Source organism: Lynx canadensis, chromosome B3 (genome assembly GCF_007474595.2).
Source record: "Lynx canadensis isolate LIC74 chromosome B3, mLynCan4.pri.v2, whole genome shotgun sequence".
NCBI classification, from domain to species: Eukaryota; Metazoa; Chordata; class Mammalia; order Carnivora; family Felidae; genus Lynx; species Lynx canadensis.
The window spans coordinates 114,558,277-114,578,013 of NC_044308.2; the positions used below are offsets into that span (position 1 = coordinate 114,558,277).

The 19,737-nt window shown below is 52.0% G+C and overlaps 1 protein-coding gene and 1 long non-coding RNA gene across 9 annotated transcripts in view; one reads left to right on the forward strand and one right to left on the reverse strand.

Moving 5' to 3' along the window:
- Window positions 1-19,737, reverse strand: part of ACTN1 (actinin alpha 1) — a 96,759-nt gene that overhangs the window by 36,878 nt on the left and 40,144 nt on the right. For 4 of the 8 annotated variants that reach the window (XM_030319400.1, XM_030319397.2, XM_030319401.1 and 1 more), the window contains exons 2-3: window positions 8,332-8,446; window positions 3,562-3,681 (exon numbers count right to left, since the gene is read on the reverse strand). In XM_030319400.1, the coding sequence (XP_030175260.1) occupies window positions 3,562-3,681; window positions 8,332-8,446 (235 nt within the window). Of the gene's footprint in view, window positions 1-3,561; window positions 3,682-8,331; window positions 8,447-8,542; window positions 8,567-16,577; window positions 16,812-19,737 lie in introns of those variants that run through there. The other 4 variants (XM_030319396.1, XM_030319395.1, XM_030319394.1 and 1 more) reach the window with 3 other exon arrangements.
- LOC115516612 lies at window positions 12,789-13,851 on the forward strand. The gene is made up of 2 exons (XR_003969605.1): window positions 12,789-13,704; window positions 13,760-13,851. It is a non-coding gene; the product is annotated as an uncharacterized LOC115516612 (long non-coding RNA).

Here is a 19,737-nt window from a genome sequence, read left to right on the forward strand (position 1 = left end):
AATCCCTTCGGGATGTACGGAAGTTCCCTGCCTTCGGCCTCCATCTGAACACCTTCAGGGACAGGGGCCATATGCCCCCCCGCCGGGGAGCACCCATTCCATTCCCGTGGGTTCTGCCCATCATGCAGAATCAGCCTGCCCAGGGGGGCTCCCGGGCCTGGTTCTGCCCTTCAGGGCTTGGCCGGAGTCTAGTTCTTGCACCACATGATAGTTCTTTAAAGGTCTTGCCCTTGGGGCGCCTGGGTGGCGCAGTCGGTTGAGCGTCCGACTTCAGCCAGGTCACGATCTCGCGGTCCGGGAGTTCGAGCCCCGCGTCGGGCTCTGGGCTGATGGCTCAGAGCCTGGAGCCTGTTTCCGATTCTGTGTCTCCCTCTCTCTCTGCCCCTCCCCCGTTCACGCTCTCTCTGTCCCAAAAATGAATAAACGTTGAAAAAAAAAATTTTTTTTTAAATAAAATAAAAAAAATAAAGGTCTTGCCCACGCCAGACCTGCTCCCCTCGGCCCAGAATGGCTCCTCAGGGCAACCAGCAACACCTCCCCCCACGCCAGCCCAGCCCCCAGGAGAGCTCATTCCGGGTGATCCGCTCCACTGCGTTTTGTTATATAGTCTACAGCGGTAAACTTCATTTCATTAAAATAAACAAAGCCCACATGTGGCCTCGTCCAGTGTCCTGGCACAGCAGGGCAGCCATCACAGCATGATCTCAGTGCTCACCGTGAAACGGGAGAGAGGATTTCAAAGCGGAAGGCTCAGCCTGAAGCCCTGACTCCTGCAGGCGGAGAGAAGGTAAGGATGATCTCATTTTAAAGGACCCTTTAAAAATCTTTAGAGGAGGGGCGCCTGGGTGGCTCAGTCAGTTAAGTGTCCAACTTCCAGCCTGGGTCATGATCTCATGGTTCACAGGTTCGAGCCCAGCATCTTGTTCCAGATGGCTGATGGCATGGAGCCTACTTGAAATTCTCTCTCTTCCTCTCTCTGCCCCTCCCCTGCTCGGGTGTGCTCTCTCTCAAATAAATAAACTTTAAAAAATAATAATAAAAATCTTTAGAGGAGTGAGCCCATGTGAAAAAAATTGGAAACTGTGGCCAGCTTGGTTAACAGACTTCTGGGAAGGCCAGAGGTGCTGGGTGGAGTTTGAGCCAGTGTCTGTCTTTGCTCTTCACCCCCTGCTGGGGGGAGCACAGCCAACCTGGCCCGCCACTTGGTCGCTGATGGGACAGTCCTATCCTTGGCCCCCGCATGGGACTCCAACGGTGTCCGGAGTGACAGGAAGAAGTTCAGACCTCAGCTCTGGAGCCCAAACCCCTGGGTTCAAAACCCTAGCAACGTTTGTAAGCTTCTGTTGCCTTGACTGTAAAATGTGGCCAGTGATACCCACCCTACAGGCCTGCCCTCAGGTCAAAGGGGATATCCCATGCAAAGCATCCTGTCCAACCAGGCAAAGAGCCAGAACCAAGCGCTATTCCCTCCCATCTGCCCTTTCCCTCCTCCCCTTTGGACTTCAGAGTTTAAAAAAAAAAAAAAAAAAAACATTTTTTTTGTTGTTGTTAGATAGCTATTAAATTTTTCTTTCTAAAAATCTGGATTTCTGGCTTCTTTTAAAACACTGAAAGATGTGGCGATGCTGGAACCCACATTCCCAGAGAGCAACAAACGATTAGAGATGCATGGCAGGTGCCCCGCTTAGAAGGACATGCTCTCCCAGTTCTCCACAATCCCCACCCATCCCTACAGTCATCCCTGACCCACCTTCTCCATCCTTCACTTCCCGGCCCCAGGGGACATGTGTGGTTGCTCCAGACCAGCTGAGTGAGTGCCATTTTCTTTGGTTTCCCAGCCCTGCTCGGTTGAAACTTTTTCTGCCACGTCTTTATTCCTCCCTAACAGACCAACCTACTCTTTTCTTTTCTTCTTGTTAAAAAGCAGAGAATACGTCCCCACTCAGAAAACCAAGTACCCTGCCGTGTGCAAGTCCTTCAAACATTTACTGAGTACCTACTATGTGCATCACACTGTGAGGAGCCGGCGCCACACGGATGTGGAAGATGCAGTCTTTGCTCCACAGCTGAAGGTGTGCCGGGCCACACGAGGCCCTACCCATGACCGCTCAAGCATTAGCTTGAGTCCCCAGTAAGGCAGGGGATGGCAACATTTTTCTGTAAAAGGCCTGACAGGAAATAGTTTCAGCTTTGCAGGCCATATGGTCTCTGTCGCAACTATTCTGCCAATTGTAGCGGGAAAGCAGACACAGATAATATGCAAACAGACAGGTGTGGCTGCGTTCCAGTATTTACAAAAACCCGTGTCAGCCGCATTTGACATCATGGGCTACACTTTGCCAACACCGTGCTAACATTTGTGTTTGATGTAGCAATATTCAATCCCTCAATTTCTAGAAAAGAAGGGCGCCAGGGGCTTTCAATTCATCAACCAGAAGAGAGATCTGCTCCTGCGATTTACTGGAGCAAGTCCCCCACCCTCTTTAAGAAAAGGCTGCTCTCCAGGGGCATCTCTCTGGGGTCATGCAGACTGGGTCTGAGTTCTGGTTTTGCCATTTACTGCCCTTGGGATGTTAAGTAAGTTATTTCATCTCGTCAGGGCATCCATTTCCTTCTCATCAAGTGAGGATAACTGGGGCCACCAGAGAGGGCCACTGTGAGGGTTAAATGAGATCACTGGTACACGGGGCTTTGGCACACCCCCTCCACAGCATATGTGCTCAGCGATCGCAGCCGTGCACACACCTTCAATCATGAATGAATGGACGGAGACTCTTTCCATCTCTAGATTTCTGGTGCTGCACGGCAGGTGCCCGCTGAGTCCTGGCTGAGTCCTTGGGACACAGTCCTGACAACGGCCTGGTTAGGGTGTCCTATTCTAATCACCTCCACCCTCCCCAAATCCTTCAGAGCCGCCCCAGTGCACACAAGAAACTGCACTGCCTCTTCTAAACCATTAAGAACAAGCTAATAACAATTTATACTGAGCTTTAAAGTTTGTTTTTTTGTTTTTCTCAAGTGAAGAAAAAAAGAGTCAAGAAGCTAACAGGCAGAGGAATGCTATTCGGAATGTCCCTGAATGTCCCAGAAGGCTTCTGGATATCAGTCTTCCCGGGACTCTGTGGGGCCTTGGGGCAGCCCTCACTGTCCAACCCAGTCCGTGTCTGACACTCTCCAGGCAATAGGATTCCCCACCCCGGGCAGCAAAGTGCAGGCAGGCCTTCGGGTGAGGGAAGTAGCATTCCGCTCACATGGGACCCCACGGCACCAGGATTAGGCTGGGCGTGTGGAGGAGGGGCTGGCACTGGGGTGAGGACCAGGGAGCTGGCCCTTGGCTTTCCAGGAGGCAGACCCGGGGGTGGGGGGCACAGAGACTGGATGGAAAGCGTATTTGTTACATGCAGAATCCACAGGTCGACCAGGTGGAGGTGCCGGCAGCCTCACTTCCAAATGCCCCCAGTGATGCAGGACTCTGGGAGTCAGGGCAGAAAAGGCCAGGAGAGCAGAGAGCAGAAACTCAGGCTCCTCAGAGGAGCCAGCCCACCAGCAGGCCTCACTCACCTTCGGCTCCAATGGACACGAGCTTGACTCCCTTGCTGGCGATGAAATCCAGGGCCTTGTTGACGTTGGAGATCTTGTGCACTCTCATTTTGCCTCTCTCCGGCTTGGCCAAGCGCTCCCCTGAATACAGACCGAGAGGGAGGGCAGGAAGGGTGAGATGCTGTTTCCCGGGACCCGGGCTGCTGCTCTCACGACCCCCTCGCCTGGCTGCGAGCGAGGGCCACGCTGGCAGGAAACAACAGAGAGAGCCGACCCTGCCTCTTTTCTGCCACTTCTCAGACCTGAACTGCTTGCCTCCACCCAGCAGATCTGTAGTAAGCAACCCCCCCCCCCCATCAGGGACTTGGCTGGGTGCTAGGAATAGAGGGGTGAATGAAACCGTTTCCTGCCTTTGTGCACTTACAGACCAGGAGGAGCTTCAACAGAGAAACACACAAGTATATGCAAATGAGCAAACACCAAGAAGGATAAATACTTAACAAAAGGATGCAGAGGAGCACAGGAGGAGGACAAAGGGCTTAGGGAAGTCAGGGAAGGCCTGTGAGTGGGAGGGCAGCCAGGCCAGGACAGCAGGGAGTGATGTTCAAGGCAGAAAAGGAACAGCACATGCAAAGGCCCTGAATCCCTTCTAGTCTGGAACGTTCGGCCTGGGAAGGTGTGTCGGCACTCTCGAATATTCTGGAAAAGTTCCTGGCGTTTGAATGGAGCTGCCCACAGCCTCCCTCTCTCACTTGAAACCGCTGCCTCCCGCAGGGACATCGTTGGCTTGGCTCCAAGTCAACCCCCCCACCCTCACTCCACCCCCTCCTCCAACTCAGGTGTCAGGCTCAGAAAGCTGTGGGGAAAGGATGGTGCCCCCAACAGCCCACTAAGAGCACTTTCGGCTCAGAACAGAGGCACTCGGGGCCTTCTCGAAACTATTTGAAAAATTCATATGCCTAACACGCGCGCCCATACCGGGGGAAGGGCACAGAGCAGTAAAGTCTCTAAGAGGCCAGGGGCACCAAAGGGCTGAGAAATACCGTCCTAGAGCCCCAGACTCAGTACGCCTGCACCTGCCACGGTCTCCAGCACAGCCAGCTGCACACTCCTCTGTGCCACACCAAGCACGTGAGCCGCCTGGCTGAGGGAGCTCAAGGGGCTGGGCGGCCACAAGGTCAGAGCAGCGCTTCTGCAGGGGGCCACCCGGCCCCCCAGCTTCTAGGGAACAGACTTCCTGCTACAGATGGGATGAGGCAGTTCCCAGGGAAGCACAGCTGGGCTTTTGTGATTAAATCAGGACTTTCCACTCGCGGCTGCTGCTCAGCCTCTCCAGCAAGGTACCCCGCCGTCCTCCCGGGCGGATGACACGCCACATCTTCCCACAGGATGGATGGAAGCGGCACCCCATCCCGCCCCCCGCCCCGAAGGCCCTCCTGCTAAAGACCCAGCCGTTAGGTCCCACCAAGCCCAGGCTCCCCAGCCAGCTGACGGCTGTGCACACCGGCTGGAACAGGACGGCGGAGGCGGTCAGGCCAGCAGTTCTCGAACTTCAGACACCCAGCCTTCACCTGCCTCCTAAGTTTCTGATTTAGGAAGTTTGGGGCGTGTTCCGGGAATCTGCAAGCTGACAAGCAGTCCTGTGGACTCTGGTGTGGGTGGTCCAGGGACGCTTCTCAGAGGACCTCTGCAGGCAGCAGCCCCTTCCTTCCGTCACTCTATCCACCTCAAGACACTCAAGGAAGAAAAGGCAACGTCTCAGTGACTCCATTTCTCCCACTCCATGGGAAGAGACAAGCCCGCTTCACGGACACACACCGGTCCCGTTCAGTGGGGACACACTGGCAGCTACACAGAAAAGCCCAGTTCAGGGCATCCGGTCACCTACTATTTGCCAAGCATCACCTACATGCCGAGTATAATCTGAAGCACTTGAGACACAAAGATGAGACCATCCCTGTCCCCAAACAGCTCAGGGTAGAAGGGGGGAAAAAAACCAAGTGAGCCAAAAATGATCATGCCACGGGGAAACTAACACAGTAGAGGAATTAATGGGGTGTGACAGGAGCCCAAAGGAGGGTGGCCACTCACGTGGTGAAAGCCTTTCTGGAGGGAAACCCCGAGCTGAGTTTTAAAGAATGAAAAAGAACAACACCAGGTTTGTTTAAACGAAGAAATGCTGAAGAGGAGGCAGGGAAGGATGCTCTAAAAGGCAGTTAAAGGAAAACAGTATGGCAGTTTCTACAAAAAGTTAAACATAGAATTACCATATGATCCAGCATTTCTACTTCTAGGTTTATACCCCCAAAGAATTGAAAGCAGGGACTCGAACAGACATCATCCACTCATGTTCACAGCAGCATCTTTCACGATAGCCACAAGGTGGGAGCCGTCCGTCCAAATGTCCCATCAGATGAGTGGATAAGCAAAACGTGGCACGTACATACAGTGGGATATTAGTCTGCCAAAGGAAGGAGATTCCGACACATGGTACAACACGGATGAGCGCAGAAGACGTCACGATGAAATAAGACAGCCGCAAAAGGACACGTGTCCTGTATGATTCCACTGTTATGAGGTGCTGAGAACAGGCAAACACACCGAGACTAAAAGAATGGTGGCTTCCAGGGGCTCGAGGGAGAAGGGATGGGGGAGTTAGTGTTTAATGGGCTTGGAGTCTGCATGGGATGATGGAAAAGTCTAGAGATGGATGGTGGTGATGGCAGCACAACACTGGGAACATACTGACTACTTCTGGGTACAATTAAAAATGTTCAAAATGATGGGGGCATGGGTGGCTCAGCTGGTTAAGCTTTCAGCTCAGGTCATGATCTCACAGTTTCGTGAGTTCGAGACCCGCATCAGGCTCCATGCTGATGGTGCAGAGACTGCTTGGGATTCTCTCTCTCTCCCCCCCTCTCTCTCCCATTCTCTCTACCCCTCCCCCATTCATGCTGTCTCTCTCAAAATAAATAAATACTTTGGGGCGCCTGGGTGGCGCAGTCGGTTAAGCGTCCGACTTCAGCCAGGTCACGATCTCGCGGTCCGTGAGTTCGAGCCCCACGTCAGGCTCTGGGCGGATGGCTCGGAGCCTGGAGCCTGTTTCCGATTCTGCGTCTCCCTCTCTCTCTGCCCCTCCCCCGTTCATGCTCTGTCTCTCTCTGTCCCAAAAATAAATAAACGTTGAAAAAAAAAAATTAAAAATAAATAAATAAATAAATACTTTAAAAATGTTCAAAATACTAAATTTTATGTTATGCAGATTTTACCACACACACACACACACACACACACACACACACACATTCCCCACCCCACCCCCAATGCACAGATTTCACCTGCAAGAGGTTATTTAGAAGTATTGGGGGGAAAAAGTCAGTTGGAGCTTATGCAAAAGCCCAGAGGGTTTCCAGAAAGCATGTCATTGGTGAGGACTGCATGTCTCTTGGGGTGGCAGAGGGTCTGAGGTCTGATACCTTTTTGGGAAGTTAGTTGAAAACAAAACAGGTGCCAGCTCACAAAGGATCCTTCAAGCTATGCTAAGGAATGCGGGCCACAGGCTTCGAGCCCTGGGGAGGCACTGAAGGGCTCTGAGCAGGGAACAGGGAGACCATATTTGGGCCGTCAGATGGTCCCTCTGGCTACGCTGTGGGTGATGGACTGCAGCGGCGGGGAAGGAGCCAGGTGGGGGTTGCAGGCCTCTGTGGACCACCTAGGTGAGAGCTGACCCAGGGCCACACTGATACCACGGTAGCAGAGGTTAAAAGGATAACAGAAAGGGGCGCCTGGGTGGCTCAGCTGACCGTCCGACTTCAGCTCAGGTCATGATCTCACGATTCGTGAGTTCGAGCCCCACACTGGGCTTGCTCCTGTCAGCACGGAGCCCGCTTTGGATCTTCTGTTCTCCTCACTCTCTGCCCCTGCCCCGCTCTTTCTCTCTCAAAAATGAATAAACATTAAAAAAAAAAAAAAAAAAAGGATAACAGAACGGACAGAACTCGAATGCCCAGTTGGAGACAGAGGAAGAGCGGTCTTTGATTCCTACATTAGGTTCAGAAGGACAAGATGGAGATGATGAGAGGAAAGAGGTCTGCCGGGGCCAGGGCTGGTCAGCGCAGTTTGGGACATGCTGAGGGGACCCTGGGGGGCATGTGGGTGGAGATGGGGTTTGAGAGAAAAGGCTGGACTGAGACCAGGTCTGGGACTCACTAGGGTCAAGGTAGAAGGTAAAGTGAAGAGAGTAGCTGTGATTACCCAGTGTATGAACCAAGGTGAGAATGTTGGAACCACTGACCCCTAAGGCATCGTGGAGGAAAGGTACTCATAAGAAAGTGGAAATGTGCATTCAAAGGGAGCTGCCCCTCCAGATTTCTGGACATCCAAATTCTACACGGGGGGCCAGATAAGCGAGTGGGATCATCTGGATATAGGCAGATGGGTTCTAGTGGAGCTGAGGTTTGGAGATGGTTATATAATGACCCCAAAGTCCAAGCACTCTGGAGGGGAAGGGACCTCCAAGACCACCCTCCATACTCCCTCGTTTTGCAAATGAGGGTGCTAAGGCAGAAAGGCAGTGACATGTCCAAGGACACATGGACGGCTGGCCGCAGCAGAGCCGGAAGCAAACCCGGTCTCCTCGTCTTAATTCACACAGGTCGCCCCTGACTTCTTTCAAGAGACCCACAGCTCACCACGACCAAAGGCACAGCAGAAGCAGGTGGCAGACAATGCTCCCAAAGCGGCCGAGCCCAGCAGGCAGCACCCCGTCTTGGCCAGGGCGGCCCACCTCACCTGAGATGACCTCCAGCAGCAGCATGAGCTTTAGTCCGTCCCGGAAGTCCTCCTCGATGTTCTCGATCTGCGTCCCCGCCTTGCGAAGGTGGGAGTTGCACCATGCCGTGAACGTCTGGGCAAAGGAAAGACGAGCAGGCGGTCAGGCTCCCCACAGGTCCCATGGTCTCTGAAGCCCTCACAGGGGCCTCCGGGGGTCCCCAGGACCCACGTGCCTCATGCCCTTTCCAGCTGCTGTGTTGGCACCAGTGGGATGGACAAAGTAACACGTCCTTTAACGCCTCCCCAACCAACCTTCTTCCAAAAACACCACCCCGTCCACAGCAGAAGGGCCAGCAACTTATCTCTTGGGGTATAAGGCTTAGTTTCGATCTTCACAGTTACAAGGCAGATTACCCCAGAGGTAACACATTAAGCCTCACTAATTAATTAGGGCAAAACAGTTCGTTAAATCCTTGTCCACTTGGCAGGGACAAGGGAAAGACTTAGTAAGTCTTGTCGGGATCAGAGTTCAGAGGCCCGGGATCAGGATAAAGGAGAAAACGGTGAGCATTCCGATGCCCGCGTGTGTGTATGTTTGGGGTAGGGATGTGGAGCCACCTCAAGCTGCAAGAGCGTGAGGAAGAATTCCAGGAAGGGAATCTAAGGAGAGAAAATGAAAGACCGTCTATATTGTAATTTTCTAGCCGGTGGGGACAGAGCAGCAACACTGAAGCCTCTTCTGTAGCAACCAAGCAGTCCTGTGCCAACAGCACCACCTTGTGGCTCAAACAAGGAACAGGGTGACTCAACAAGCAGAGAAAAAAAAAAAAGCACGTGCTTCAATTTCCCACGCCCGCCTAAAATCTGGGCAGGGGTCTCTCCCCAGCTGCCACATTCCACGGGAAACAGAGAGAGGAACTCTCTTGCTTCAGATCCAATCCACTTTTGGCAACGCCACACTTCTATGCATCAACCAAACGGCACTCAACTACATGGGGGCTCAAGAGCCAACGTCCAGCCCCCCACAGCAGGGCCAGTCAGCATTCTTCCCACCTGCCCTGCGAAGTTGCAACAGTGAGCAGTGTGTTACTCAGCAGCAGCAGCTGCCCCAGAACTACCCTCCTCCTCAGCAAGGTCACCAGACTCATGACCCCCTCTCCCCCACCACTTCCTCTTGCCCCGGAGGAACAGTTAAGTGGCAATGAACTGGCAGAAGGGAAGATCGCCACACCGGTGACCATCAGGGGAAAAGAAATGGTTGCTTAGGTTTATAAGGAAGAATTACAGAGCCTGTGAGCAGGAAGAAGGGATAACCGTTCACGTAGGTGGGGAGAAGAGGCAGTATTATGACACCCCCAGTTCTGACCTTACCTTTAAACAATGCCTCACTAGGAATTTACCAACATGGGCTACTTCTCTGTCCCTGCAAACACACCTCCACTCTGTAGGCCAGTCTGCTCCCGTGAGAGAGAAGAGGCGCGTATGTGCTCTCCAAAAGCTTTGTGAAGGTTGGCGCATAGGCTAAGGGTGGGCAGGGGGCATAGACGAATCCTCAGCCTGGAATATCCTCTAGGTCACGCTTGGCTAGCTCATGCTCATCTCCCAAGATCAGGCTAAGATATCACCTCCTCCGGGAAGCCTTCCTGACAGCCAACTGCCACATCTGGGTTGGGGCACAGAGCCCAAAGCACCCCACACCCACTCCATCCTTGCCCATATCCCACTGCATGTTCCTTGCCTGGCCACCTGACAGAATGGGAGCTCCTGAAGGTGTGGACTCAATGCTCTCCCCAGAGTCCCAGGCACAGAGTCAGGGACACAGCAGTGACCAAAAGAGCAAAAACCCCTGCCCTGTACAACGGACATTCTAGTGGAAAATTGGGCAACTGGGGAAGGAGCCAGTGAGAAGCTGATGTGAAGTGAGGGGGCCTAGATGATCCCACTGCGCCTGTGGGTGATGCCGGATGGTATCAGAGCAGGGGGGCCACACAGTGCCCTCAGGGACCCTCCGGAAGTGTGAGACGACAGCTCAGAGGAAAGGGCAAGAAGGAATATTTACTGGGTGCCCTTCCTTTGTGTTGGTGCTACAACCTGGCAGGAAATGAGAGGGCACTTAGCCTTTATCTTCATTTTGTTAAGACTATTTTGGTTGTTGTAAAAAATATTAGAGTGTTAGAGAAATTTTTTATCTTGAAGATAATTTATTTTGTGGTTCCATATTCTCCCCCAGCTGCACCTGTCCATATACTACTGCCCGGATGTCACCACACTGTGTAGTTAGTGGGGGGGGGGGGGGGGGGAGTCTTTCTTCATTTACCACCATCTTGGATTTCCACAGCGCCTTGTTCTCATCTCCCTTCCAGGCCCACACTCTGCCACTGCCTGGAGTTTTCTACAGACCGGAGGGTAAGTGGATCCACACCCCTCCCACCCCCCCAAGCAGGGGACAGTTTCAGTCCTAATGCGGCCAGAGTCCTGGTGGGAATCACCAGCACAGCTGGGGCTTGTGAAATCTCACGGTTTATCACCCAGTTGTGGAGAGGGGTTGGGGATGAGAGGAAGAGGCTGGTTTTGAAAAAAGACACTGCTTTTGCAAGAGGAAAATGCTGTTGAAAGCAGCCAGCCCCATTTCCTGGGGAAGCCAGGCTCAGAGCCCTGGGAGACAGAAATGCACCTGTGTTTGCTCACGTCTCCCACACAAAACCCTGCTTCTGAGGCCTCCGGGACTGCGCTTCGCTAAAACCCTCAGTCTTGCATCCCGGGCCCCACTGATGATGCCTTGAAGGGGCGTCTGAGCACCTCCCAAATAAGACAGTTCCACCAACAAGCAGCACCCATCACGCTACTCAGGCTTACGTAGGAAATGGCGGAGGTAACTTGGTGACCGAGAACGTGCCTTCGAGATATACCAGATCTGGATTCAGTGGTTAGATCTACTCTCTCCAAGCTGCGTGACCTTCAGACTACCCTCCCTAAACTTTAGTTTCCTGAACAGTAAAAGAGAGACAGTGACGGCATGCTTTAAGTCAGGAGGATTCACTAGAAAACACTTAGAAAGTGCCTGTCACTTAGAAAAGTGCACAATCCATGGCAAAGGAGGAGAAAGGGTAGCTCCCCTGAAACCTCCCAGTGGACCCATCACTCTGTGTCCCCAGCCTGCACCTGGGGCCCACCCCAAAAGTGCGGCCCTGGGTTCCCAAGAAGACACTTAGTGTGTCTGAGAACGCGGATGTGTTACGGGAAAGGACTACCATTGTGTGGGGTGCAGAAAGCATGTGACTTTGACAGTGGCCTTGTGACTCCTCGACAGAGGAGAGACTAATAGGGTAAAGAGTGTGTGGGGGGGAGCGCGGGGTGGGGGGGGGGGAAGTACAGCACCAGCAACGTGGGCATCCAGGCACACCACGCAGTGATATTCTTTCCTCCAGCGTATGGCCCCACCTGTTGTGTCTGAGACACTGAAGATTCACGCTTCCCTGGCCAGGGCAGTGCTTCAGGAGCTCCTTAGTAAAGGATTTATTAAACTGTGGTTTCCAAGCCCAGAGCTCAAGTAATTTCCACAAGAAACACGAAGGGTGGAGGTGTCTCAATTGCTGGTGAAGACGCATGAACAGACCTTGGTCTTGATGCTCAAGCTCCAACATTATGACCGAGGAGGACACCTGCCCCTTAGCAGTGCCCCAGGGGTCCAGCAAGGAGGAAAAACCAGCAGCCACAATGGAAGTCCATGGCTAGAGACCCAGGGCCCCTTGACCCCCAGTGCGGGGAGCAGTGCTATCCCAGCAGGGCTATGGTCCAGTCTCATTCAAACGAAGGGCAGAGGGCCATTTTATTGCCTTAGTCCCCGCCAGGCCAGGCCCCATTGGACCTTCCCCTTGCTCCAACTGCATCATCACTGGGTCCATCTTTAGCTCACAGCCTAAAGAGATAGAGGGAACCAGTGGGCTTTCTGTGGATGCATGCAGTTGCAGAAATGGGCTCGGGAAACATGCTTGGGGCACCATGCTGGAAGTGCTCACAGGTTCCCTTTCCCATTTCACCCTCCTCCAGCCCTGCGGCAAGTTCTGAGGGCGCTGGACAGAGAGAGGGGGGCTAGCGGAGAACCTGGACCCTGTTCAACCTCTCATTGACCTTGAATTATCTACCCGTATCGCATCTGGATTACCCCATAGGCATGACTTGGAGGCTGAACCTTTAAAGTCCAGCGGCGTTCATAGCCTTGATCTTGGTGGGAGAAGGGAGTGCAAAACACGAGATGCTGAAGCACAGGAAGGTCACTCTACAGAGTGAGCATCTAAGAGCCTGGAAGGGTTCATTCTAAAGAAGACAATGCAACCACTTCTGGTCAGGTGGGCACCTTGGGCCAGTGACACAACAGGGCTCTGCCTCAAGGCACTCATCTGTAGAATGGGGGGTAATATGATGGGGGTAATAAGAGCATGGGGTTGGAGGGGCCAGTAAGACGATCTGTTCAAAACACTGAAAAGAGCCTGGAAGAGAGTGACTGCTTAATAATTACCTATCATTACTGCTACCACACTAATTAGAGTTATTGCAAGCTCCTGCTGCCCAACATATTTCACCAAAGAATGTTAGAGCTGGGAAAGACGCTAACATCACCCAAGTCAAAGCCTCACTTCACAATGGAGGACACACGACCAGAGAAGGCGAGTGGCTTTTCCCAGGCCACAAAGTTGGGTGTGTTCACAAACCAGCCAGCCTCCTGACTCCCCACCCCACACACTTTCTGTTCCACCAGGACATCGTAGATTTCAGATTCAGGTACAGATGGGCTGAATCTTGTGGAGTATCATTGAAAATGGGTCACTATGAAGTGAAAATACCAACTAGACAGGATCTGGATGACTCTGGTCAGCACTGGCACAGAGTCTGAGCTGACGAAACGTCAACAGAGCTGGCGTGGGGTGGGCAGCCTCTCCGGGGGCCGGGGGCAGTGTGGTGGAGAGAGGTGAGGGGAGCAGAGCCACAACACAGGCAGGTGACCACCAAGACATGGGAGAGCGTTCTGGATGGTGAGCGGATCAGAAACACGTCTTTGCAGGGAACTCTGGGAACTGGGGCTCTTTGACCAGGAGGACAGAAGAGAGGGCTCAGAGGCCACCCCAAATAGCTGAAAGATCTTCCTGTGGATGAGCAAATCAGCTTGCTGGGTGCAGCCCCAGGCGGGACAAGGCAGAAGCAAAGAGCAAGCCTGACCTGCATCTAGTCCCAGCTCTGCCCCTGAGTGATCCTGAACAAGGGACGTCACTTCTCCCACCCTCAATCTCCACATCTGTAAAATGGGTATAAGAAGAGAACCCACCTTGAAGGATGGTGAGGATCAATACAGCAACACATGGCAACTGCTAAGTACAACCACGCACACATCAGGTTCAATGAATGGTGGCCACCGTTACTAGGTGGAGGACAACCACGCACACATCAGGTTCAATGAATGGTGGCCACCGTTACTAGGTGGAGGACAGGAAGCTTCCGGGAAGGCTGGAGTTCAATGTAATAAACAGACCTAATGTTGGATGTACAGTGTGCTATCTGCCAAAGGTATGTGCTTGGTGAGGGTGCTAGGAAAGGATCCAAGTACCCCTGGAGGCCGTACTAAGTAAGGTCCCTTATAATTCTGATTCTTTGAGAGACCAAGGCAGTCCTTGTTCCCTTAGAGATATGTTTAAGGAGCTCAGTTACCAAGAGTCACACTTAAATGTCTAAACAGGGCTTCTCAGCCTCCGTACTATTGACATTTGGGGCTGGTGACTTCTTTGTTAGGGGTGGGGGACCTGTTCTATGCATCACAGGATGTTCAGCAACATCCCTAGCCCCTCCTGTGAGACTCCAGCAACATCTCCCCATGTCAAGTTGTGACAACCAAAACTCACCCCTAGCTGAGAACCTACAGGAGACAAACATATGCCCTAAATAATAAGATTAGCAGCTAACGTCGCCTAAGCACTTACTTCTGGGTATTGTACCCCCTTCAAATCCTGTATCTTCACAGCAACACTGTGAAGCAGGTCCTGTTATTCTTTGCCATTTTACAGATGAGGAAACTAAGGCTCAAGGAGGTTGAATGCATGAGCAAAAGGGCCAAATGTAAGAAAAGTAGGACCGGCTAGTCCTCACCGCCATGTATGCTCACGCATCTTTCTTTTTTTGAATATACTTTGCTTTTTTTTTTTTTTTTTTTTTCAATGTTTATTTATTTTGGGGACAGAGAGAGACAGAGCATGAACGGGGGAGGGGCAGAGAGAGAGGGAGACACAGAATCGGAAACAGGCTCCAGGCTCTGAGCCATCAGCCCAGAGCCCGACGCGGGGCTCGAACCCACGGACCGCGAGATCGTGACCTGGCTGAAGTCGGACGCTTAACCGACTGCGCCACCCAGGCGCCCCTCACGCATCTTTCTTAAAACACTGGCCCTCTTGGGGCACCTGGGTGGCGCAGTCGGCTAAGCGTCCGACTTCAGCCAGGTCACGATCTCGCGGTCCGTGAGTTCGAGCCCCGCGTCGGGCTCTGGGCTGATGGCTCAGAGCCTGGAGCCTGTTTCCGATTCTGTGTCTCCCTCTCTCTCTGCCCCTCCCCCGTTCATGCTCTGTCTCTCTCTGTCCCAAAAATAAATAAACGTTGAAAAAAAAAACAAAAAAAAAAAAACAAAAACAAAAAACACTGGCCCTCTTGGGGACAGCAACACGGGCACAGACAAGAGGTTGCCAGGGTACAAGACGGCAGGTGACAACTGGAACCCAGCTTCAGTATGAGAGTGGGGGTGACGAGGGGACAGGAGCAGCCTCTGCCCCATTTCACATGGGAACATGGGCCCTCGGTTGCCAGCTCTCCAATGAAGGGGAGCTAGAAATCCGGCCCTTTTATATGAATCCCCTAGTTTTTAAATGCTCATACCATTTAAAAATAAGACATCCCACAAGCCCCCAAAAAGCTGTCACCAGGATAAGTCTGAATTCAGACTCATAGGGTCCCACGGCATCTGGCTGGCTTAGTCGACAGAGCATGCGACTCTTGACCCTGGGGTTGTGAGTTCAAGACCCATGTTGGATGTAGAGATTACTTAAAAATAAAATGTTTTTTTAAAAGGCGGGGGGGGGAGGGCCTTTTAAAAGGCTCAGGTCATGATCTTGCGGTCCGTGGGTTTGAGCCCTGCATCGGGCTCTGTGCTGACAGCTCAGAGCCTGGAGTCTGCTTGGGATTCTGTGTCTCCCTCTCTCTCTGCTCCTCCCCTGCTGGTGCTCTGTCTCTCTTTCTCAAAAATAAACATTAAAAAATTTTTTTTGATAAAAAAAAAAAAGAAAAAGAAAAGACTCAGGGACTCTGGCTCCACAGTGGGAAACCATGAAATCTCTGTAAGTCTCCTAACAATAGAAGCAGCACACGCAGGAACATCCAGTGTGTTGACCATAAGAACACAGCAGTGCTTCTTAGCACAGTCCCCTTCTCACACCACAGCTGACACCAGCCATCTAGGGATCTGGCAGTAGAGGCTGACGGGACTTCCTGTCAGAGGTAGCAGGGGCTCCCCTCATTTGGGCCTGATCAAGGACTGATCCCTGTCACTAGGGATGACAATTAGATGTGCCACGCACACCGCCACACTTTGTGAACTGAAACAAAGGAACCAATGTTCATTTACTACATTTGCAAAAATCAGTTTCTGCTAATTCCCACCGCAGGGCGGGTACAGTGACGAGGCCTCAACACGTCACAGTGGGCCGACTGGGTACAACCCCCGGGGAAAGAACTACAATGGGCTCATGCCCAGGGCGGAGGCACTATTCTGGGCAAATGACACTGAAGACAGAAAAGACCACGCGTGTGAAAATGTTTTTGCCAGCATTACTGGAGAGGAAGAGATCAGAAATGGCCCCAAATTATATTAATAAAGTATCAGTAAAGTACATTATGATTCATCCACTCAGTGGAACACTATACAGCCAAAATGAGGGGTTCTGAAATCATAGACTATTATGGGAAAAAAAAAACCAAAAACCTTAGATATAATTAACAAAAAGCGGGATACAGAACTGTGTGTGCTGCGGGTTTGAAACTACGTGAGGGATCACACAAGCAGGAAAAGCACCTGAAACAAAACACATCCGAACGTGCACAGTGCTGGCACTCAAGTAACTAATGTCCGTGACTTTGTCTGCTTCCCTTGTCCAGGCGTCCGCAAACGTCGCTGGTTGTTAACGATCTGCTTCCCCCTGCTAGCACTTTCCTTTCTGATGTTTACTCACCTCTGTGCACAATCCAGGCCGTCCACTCTTGGCTGACCTCACCAGAGAAGCCTCCGTTGACAAAGGTGCCTTTTCTACTGGTGGCGCAACAGAGTAAACAAGATAACCCACCTGCAGCCAAATAAGGCTGGCGTGGCGGCGGTGGGGGGAGAGCAGCACCGCCTCACTGAGCCACCAGGGCCCAGGCTCACGTGCTGACCACGCCTCTCCCAGGCACATCCTCCTCCTCTCCTGGGATCATTCTGGGGGAGCTATTGTTCAGAGGACAGGGGTCAGGAAACCTGGTCAGCCAGGTGTGCGTGCCATCCCGGATAAGTCACCTCCACCCCTTTATGTGACCCCAAATAAGTCCCTCACACCTTGCAGGCTGGAATCCAGCAACTTTCCCCAGCATAACATGCCTAATTAAAAGACAGAAGCACAGGGGCACCTGGGTGGCTTGGTCAGTTAAGCGTCCGACTTCAGCTCAGGTCATGATCTCACGGCTTGTGAGTTCGAGCCCTGCGTCGGGCTCTGTGCTGACAGCTCAGAGCCTGGAGCCTGTTTTGGATTCTGTCTCTGTCTCTCTCTCTCTCTGTCCCTCCCCAGCTTGTGCTCTGTCTCTCGTTCTCTCTCTCTCTCTATATATATAAACATTTTTAAAAATTAAAAATAAAAATAGGGGCGCATGGGTGGCTCAGTCGGTTAAGCGGCCGACTTCGGATCAGGTCATGATCTCGCGGTCCGTGAGTTCCAGCCCCACGTCGGGCTCTGTGCGGACAGCTCAGAGCCTGGAGCCTGTTTCAGATTCTGTGTCTCCCTCTCTCTCTGCCCCTCCCCCATTCATGCTCTGTCTCTCTCTGTCTCAAAAATAAATAAACGTTAAAAAAAATTTTTTTAATGTAAAAATAAAAATAAAAAAATAAAAGCAGCACAAATGGGAGCTACACTGTGATGTATAGACAGCATAATGTATAGAATTATCAAGAATCGCTATTTGACACCTGAAACTAATGGAATGCTGTGTGTCAACTAGACTTCAATTAAACAATAAAAGACAGCACAGCCAAATAGAGCACCAGGGACAATCTTTTGTTCCTGTGTAGGGCTGATTCTGATGGGCGGGCTCCACTGCTTATCAAAAGAGGCCAATAAATTCCATAGGGATAGTCTCATCTCAAAGGACTCAAAGTATGATCGGTGTTTCCGTCTCAAGACCGCGAGCTCCTACCCTCACAAGCAGATACTGTCAGTAGTTTACAGGATCATCCACAAAGGCTTTATGCCAGAGTATCCCTGGAAGGACACACAAGGACCTGCAACAGTGGCTCCCTCCAGGGAAGGGATCTGGGGCCTCCTGGCTGAGGAGGGAAGGACATTTGCTTTTCACAGAATACCCTTTTGTTTCTTTTGAATTTTATACCATACACAGTCATTACCTATTTAAAAAAAAAAAAAAGAGCTCTGCAAATATTAGAAAAGTGTGCCTAGGGGAGGTGGCGCCTGGGTGGCTCAGCCGGTTGAGCATCCGACTTCAATTCAGGTCATGATCTTAACAGTTTGTGAGTTCCAGCCCTGCGTCAGGCTCCGTGCTGACAGCTCAGGGCCTGGAGCCTGCTTCGGATTCTGTGTCTCCCTCTCTCTCTGCCCCTCCCCTGCTCATGCTCTATCTCTCTCTGTCTCTCAAAAATAAATAAATGCTAAAAAAAAAAAAAAAAAAAAAAAAATTTTTTTTTAAAAAGTCTGGCTGCGGGGCGCCTGGGTGGCTCAGTCGGTTAAGCGGCCGACTTCGGCTCAGGTCATGATCTCTCAGTCCGTGAGTTCGAGCCCCGCGTCGGGCTCTGTGCTGACAGCTCGGAGCCTGGAGCCTGTTTTGGATTCTGTGTCTCCCTCTCTCTGACCCTCCCCCGTTCATGCTCTGTGTCTCTCTCTGTCTCAAAAATAAATAAACGTTAAAAAAAAAAAAATTAAAAAAAAAAAGTCTGCCTGAAAACATGTACATTTATCTAAGTCAGACCTCTGGGGTAGGATATAGGGAACTTCCCATTTCTCTGGGAATTTTTTTTTTTTTTTTGTCGGGGAGAGGGATCAGTGCTCATGTATTATCGGGGGGGGCGGGGGGGAGGGAAACACAGAAATTTCCAAAACGAAAAAGAACAATAAAAAAGATAAAAAAAAAAAAGGAAAAGAGTATCCCATCTACTTAAAAGAATGAGCAAGACAATCAAATATTACATAGAGAAAGGGATGTGAAAAACTTTCAAGTGCTTCATCAGGGTCCACTATTACCAAGAAAGTCATCGTCAGGGGCGAAGACGAGGATAAACCATCCACCCCGATAGTCAGTACCCGTTAACTGTGGAGGAAGATGAAGGGCAAAACGCCCCTGGCCAAGTGGCCCCAGAAAACCCCCCATCTAGGATCTAAGCGTCTTAAAGACGGAACATGGCTTCTCCTTCTCCATCCCCCTCCCTGCAGTAGAACAACCAGGAACCTGATCTAGGCTCTAAGTAAAACGTCAGGTCTTCAACCCCGAGACCCCCACCCCCCCGCCCCGCAGGTGCCCAGATGCCAGCCAGGGTCCACCCCTCCTCTGCCGCCGCTGGCCGCAGTGGGAGAGCGTCAGGCCAGGGCCCCCCTGAAAGGGCCAGGCCAGCACGCGTGCACAGGGCTCAGTTCTCTGCAGCAGCTGCCGGCACAGCCAGGGTACCTTCTCTCCCTCGGGCCACCCTGGAGACCCTCTGGTCCCCACACGCTGCCAGTGCGCCAGGGCGTGGGCACTGGTCGGTGTTTCTAGGCGAAAAGCTGCCCGGAAGTGATCTCAGATGCCCACTGTTCTGGTAACATAAACAGGAGTATCTGGTTAACTGATCAAGGGCACGCTGCCAGCCTTTCAAAGCAAGCTGTCAGCTGGCTCGCTCAAAGATGAAAAGCAGAGTCTTCAAGAACATCTCCACCCAGATCTATTTACTTTCTCCCCACCTGGGAGTGGTTGCTGACGAAGTTGAGAACCACCAGGCAGTTTCCTCTGTTTGGAAAGGGTACCTTTAATAGCTTGGCCCCCCCACCCCCCACCCCAGGTCATGTAAGTGCTGGGGTCCTGGAAACTCAGAGCGGCGGGGACATCCAAGGGAGCTAGCTAGACTTTGGAACTGGGCGGAGCTGGTTCACCTCTCACTAG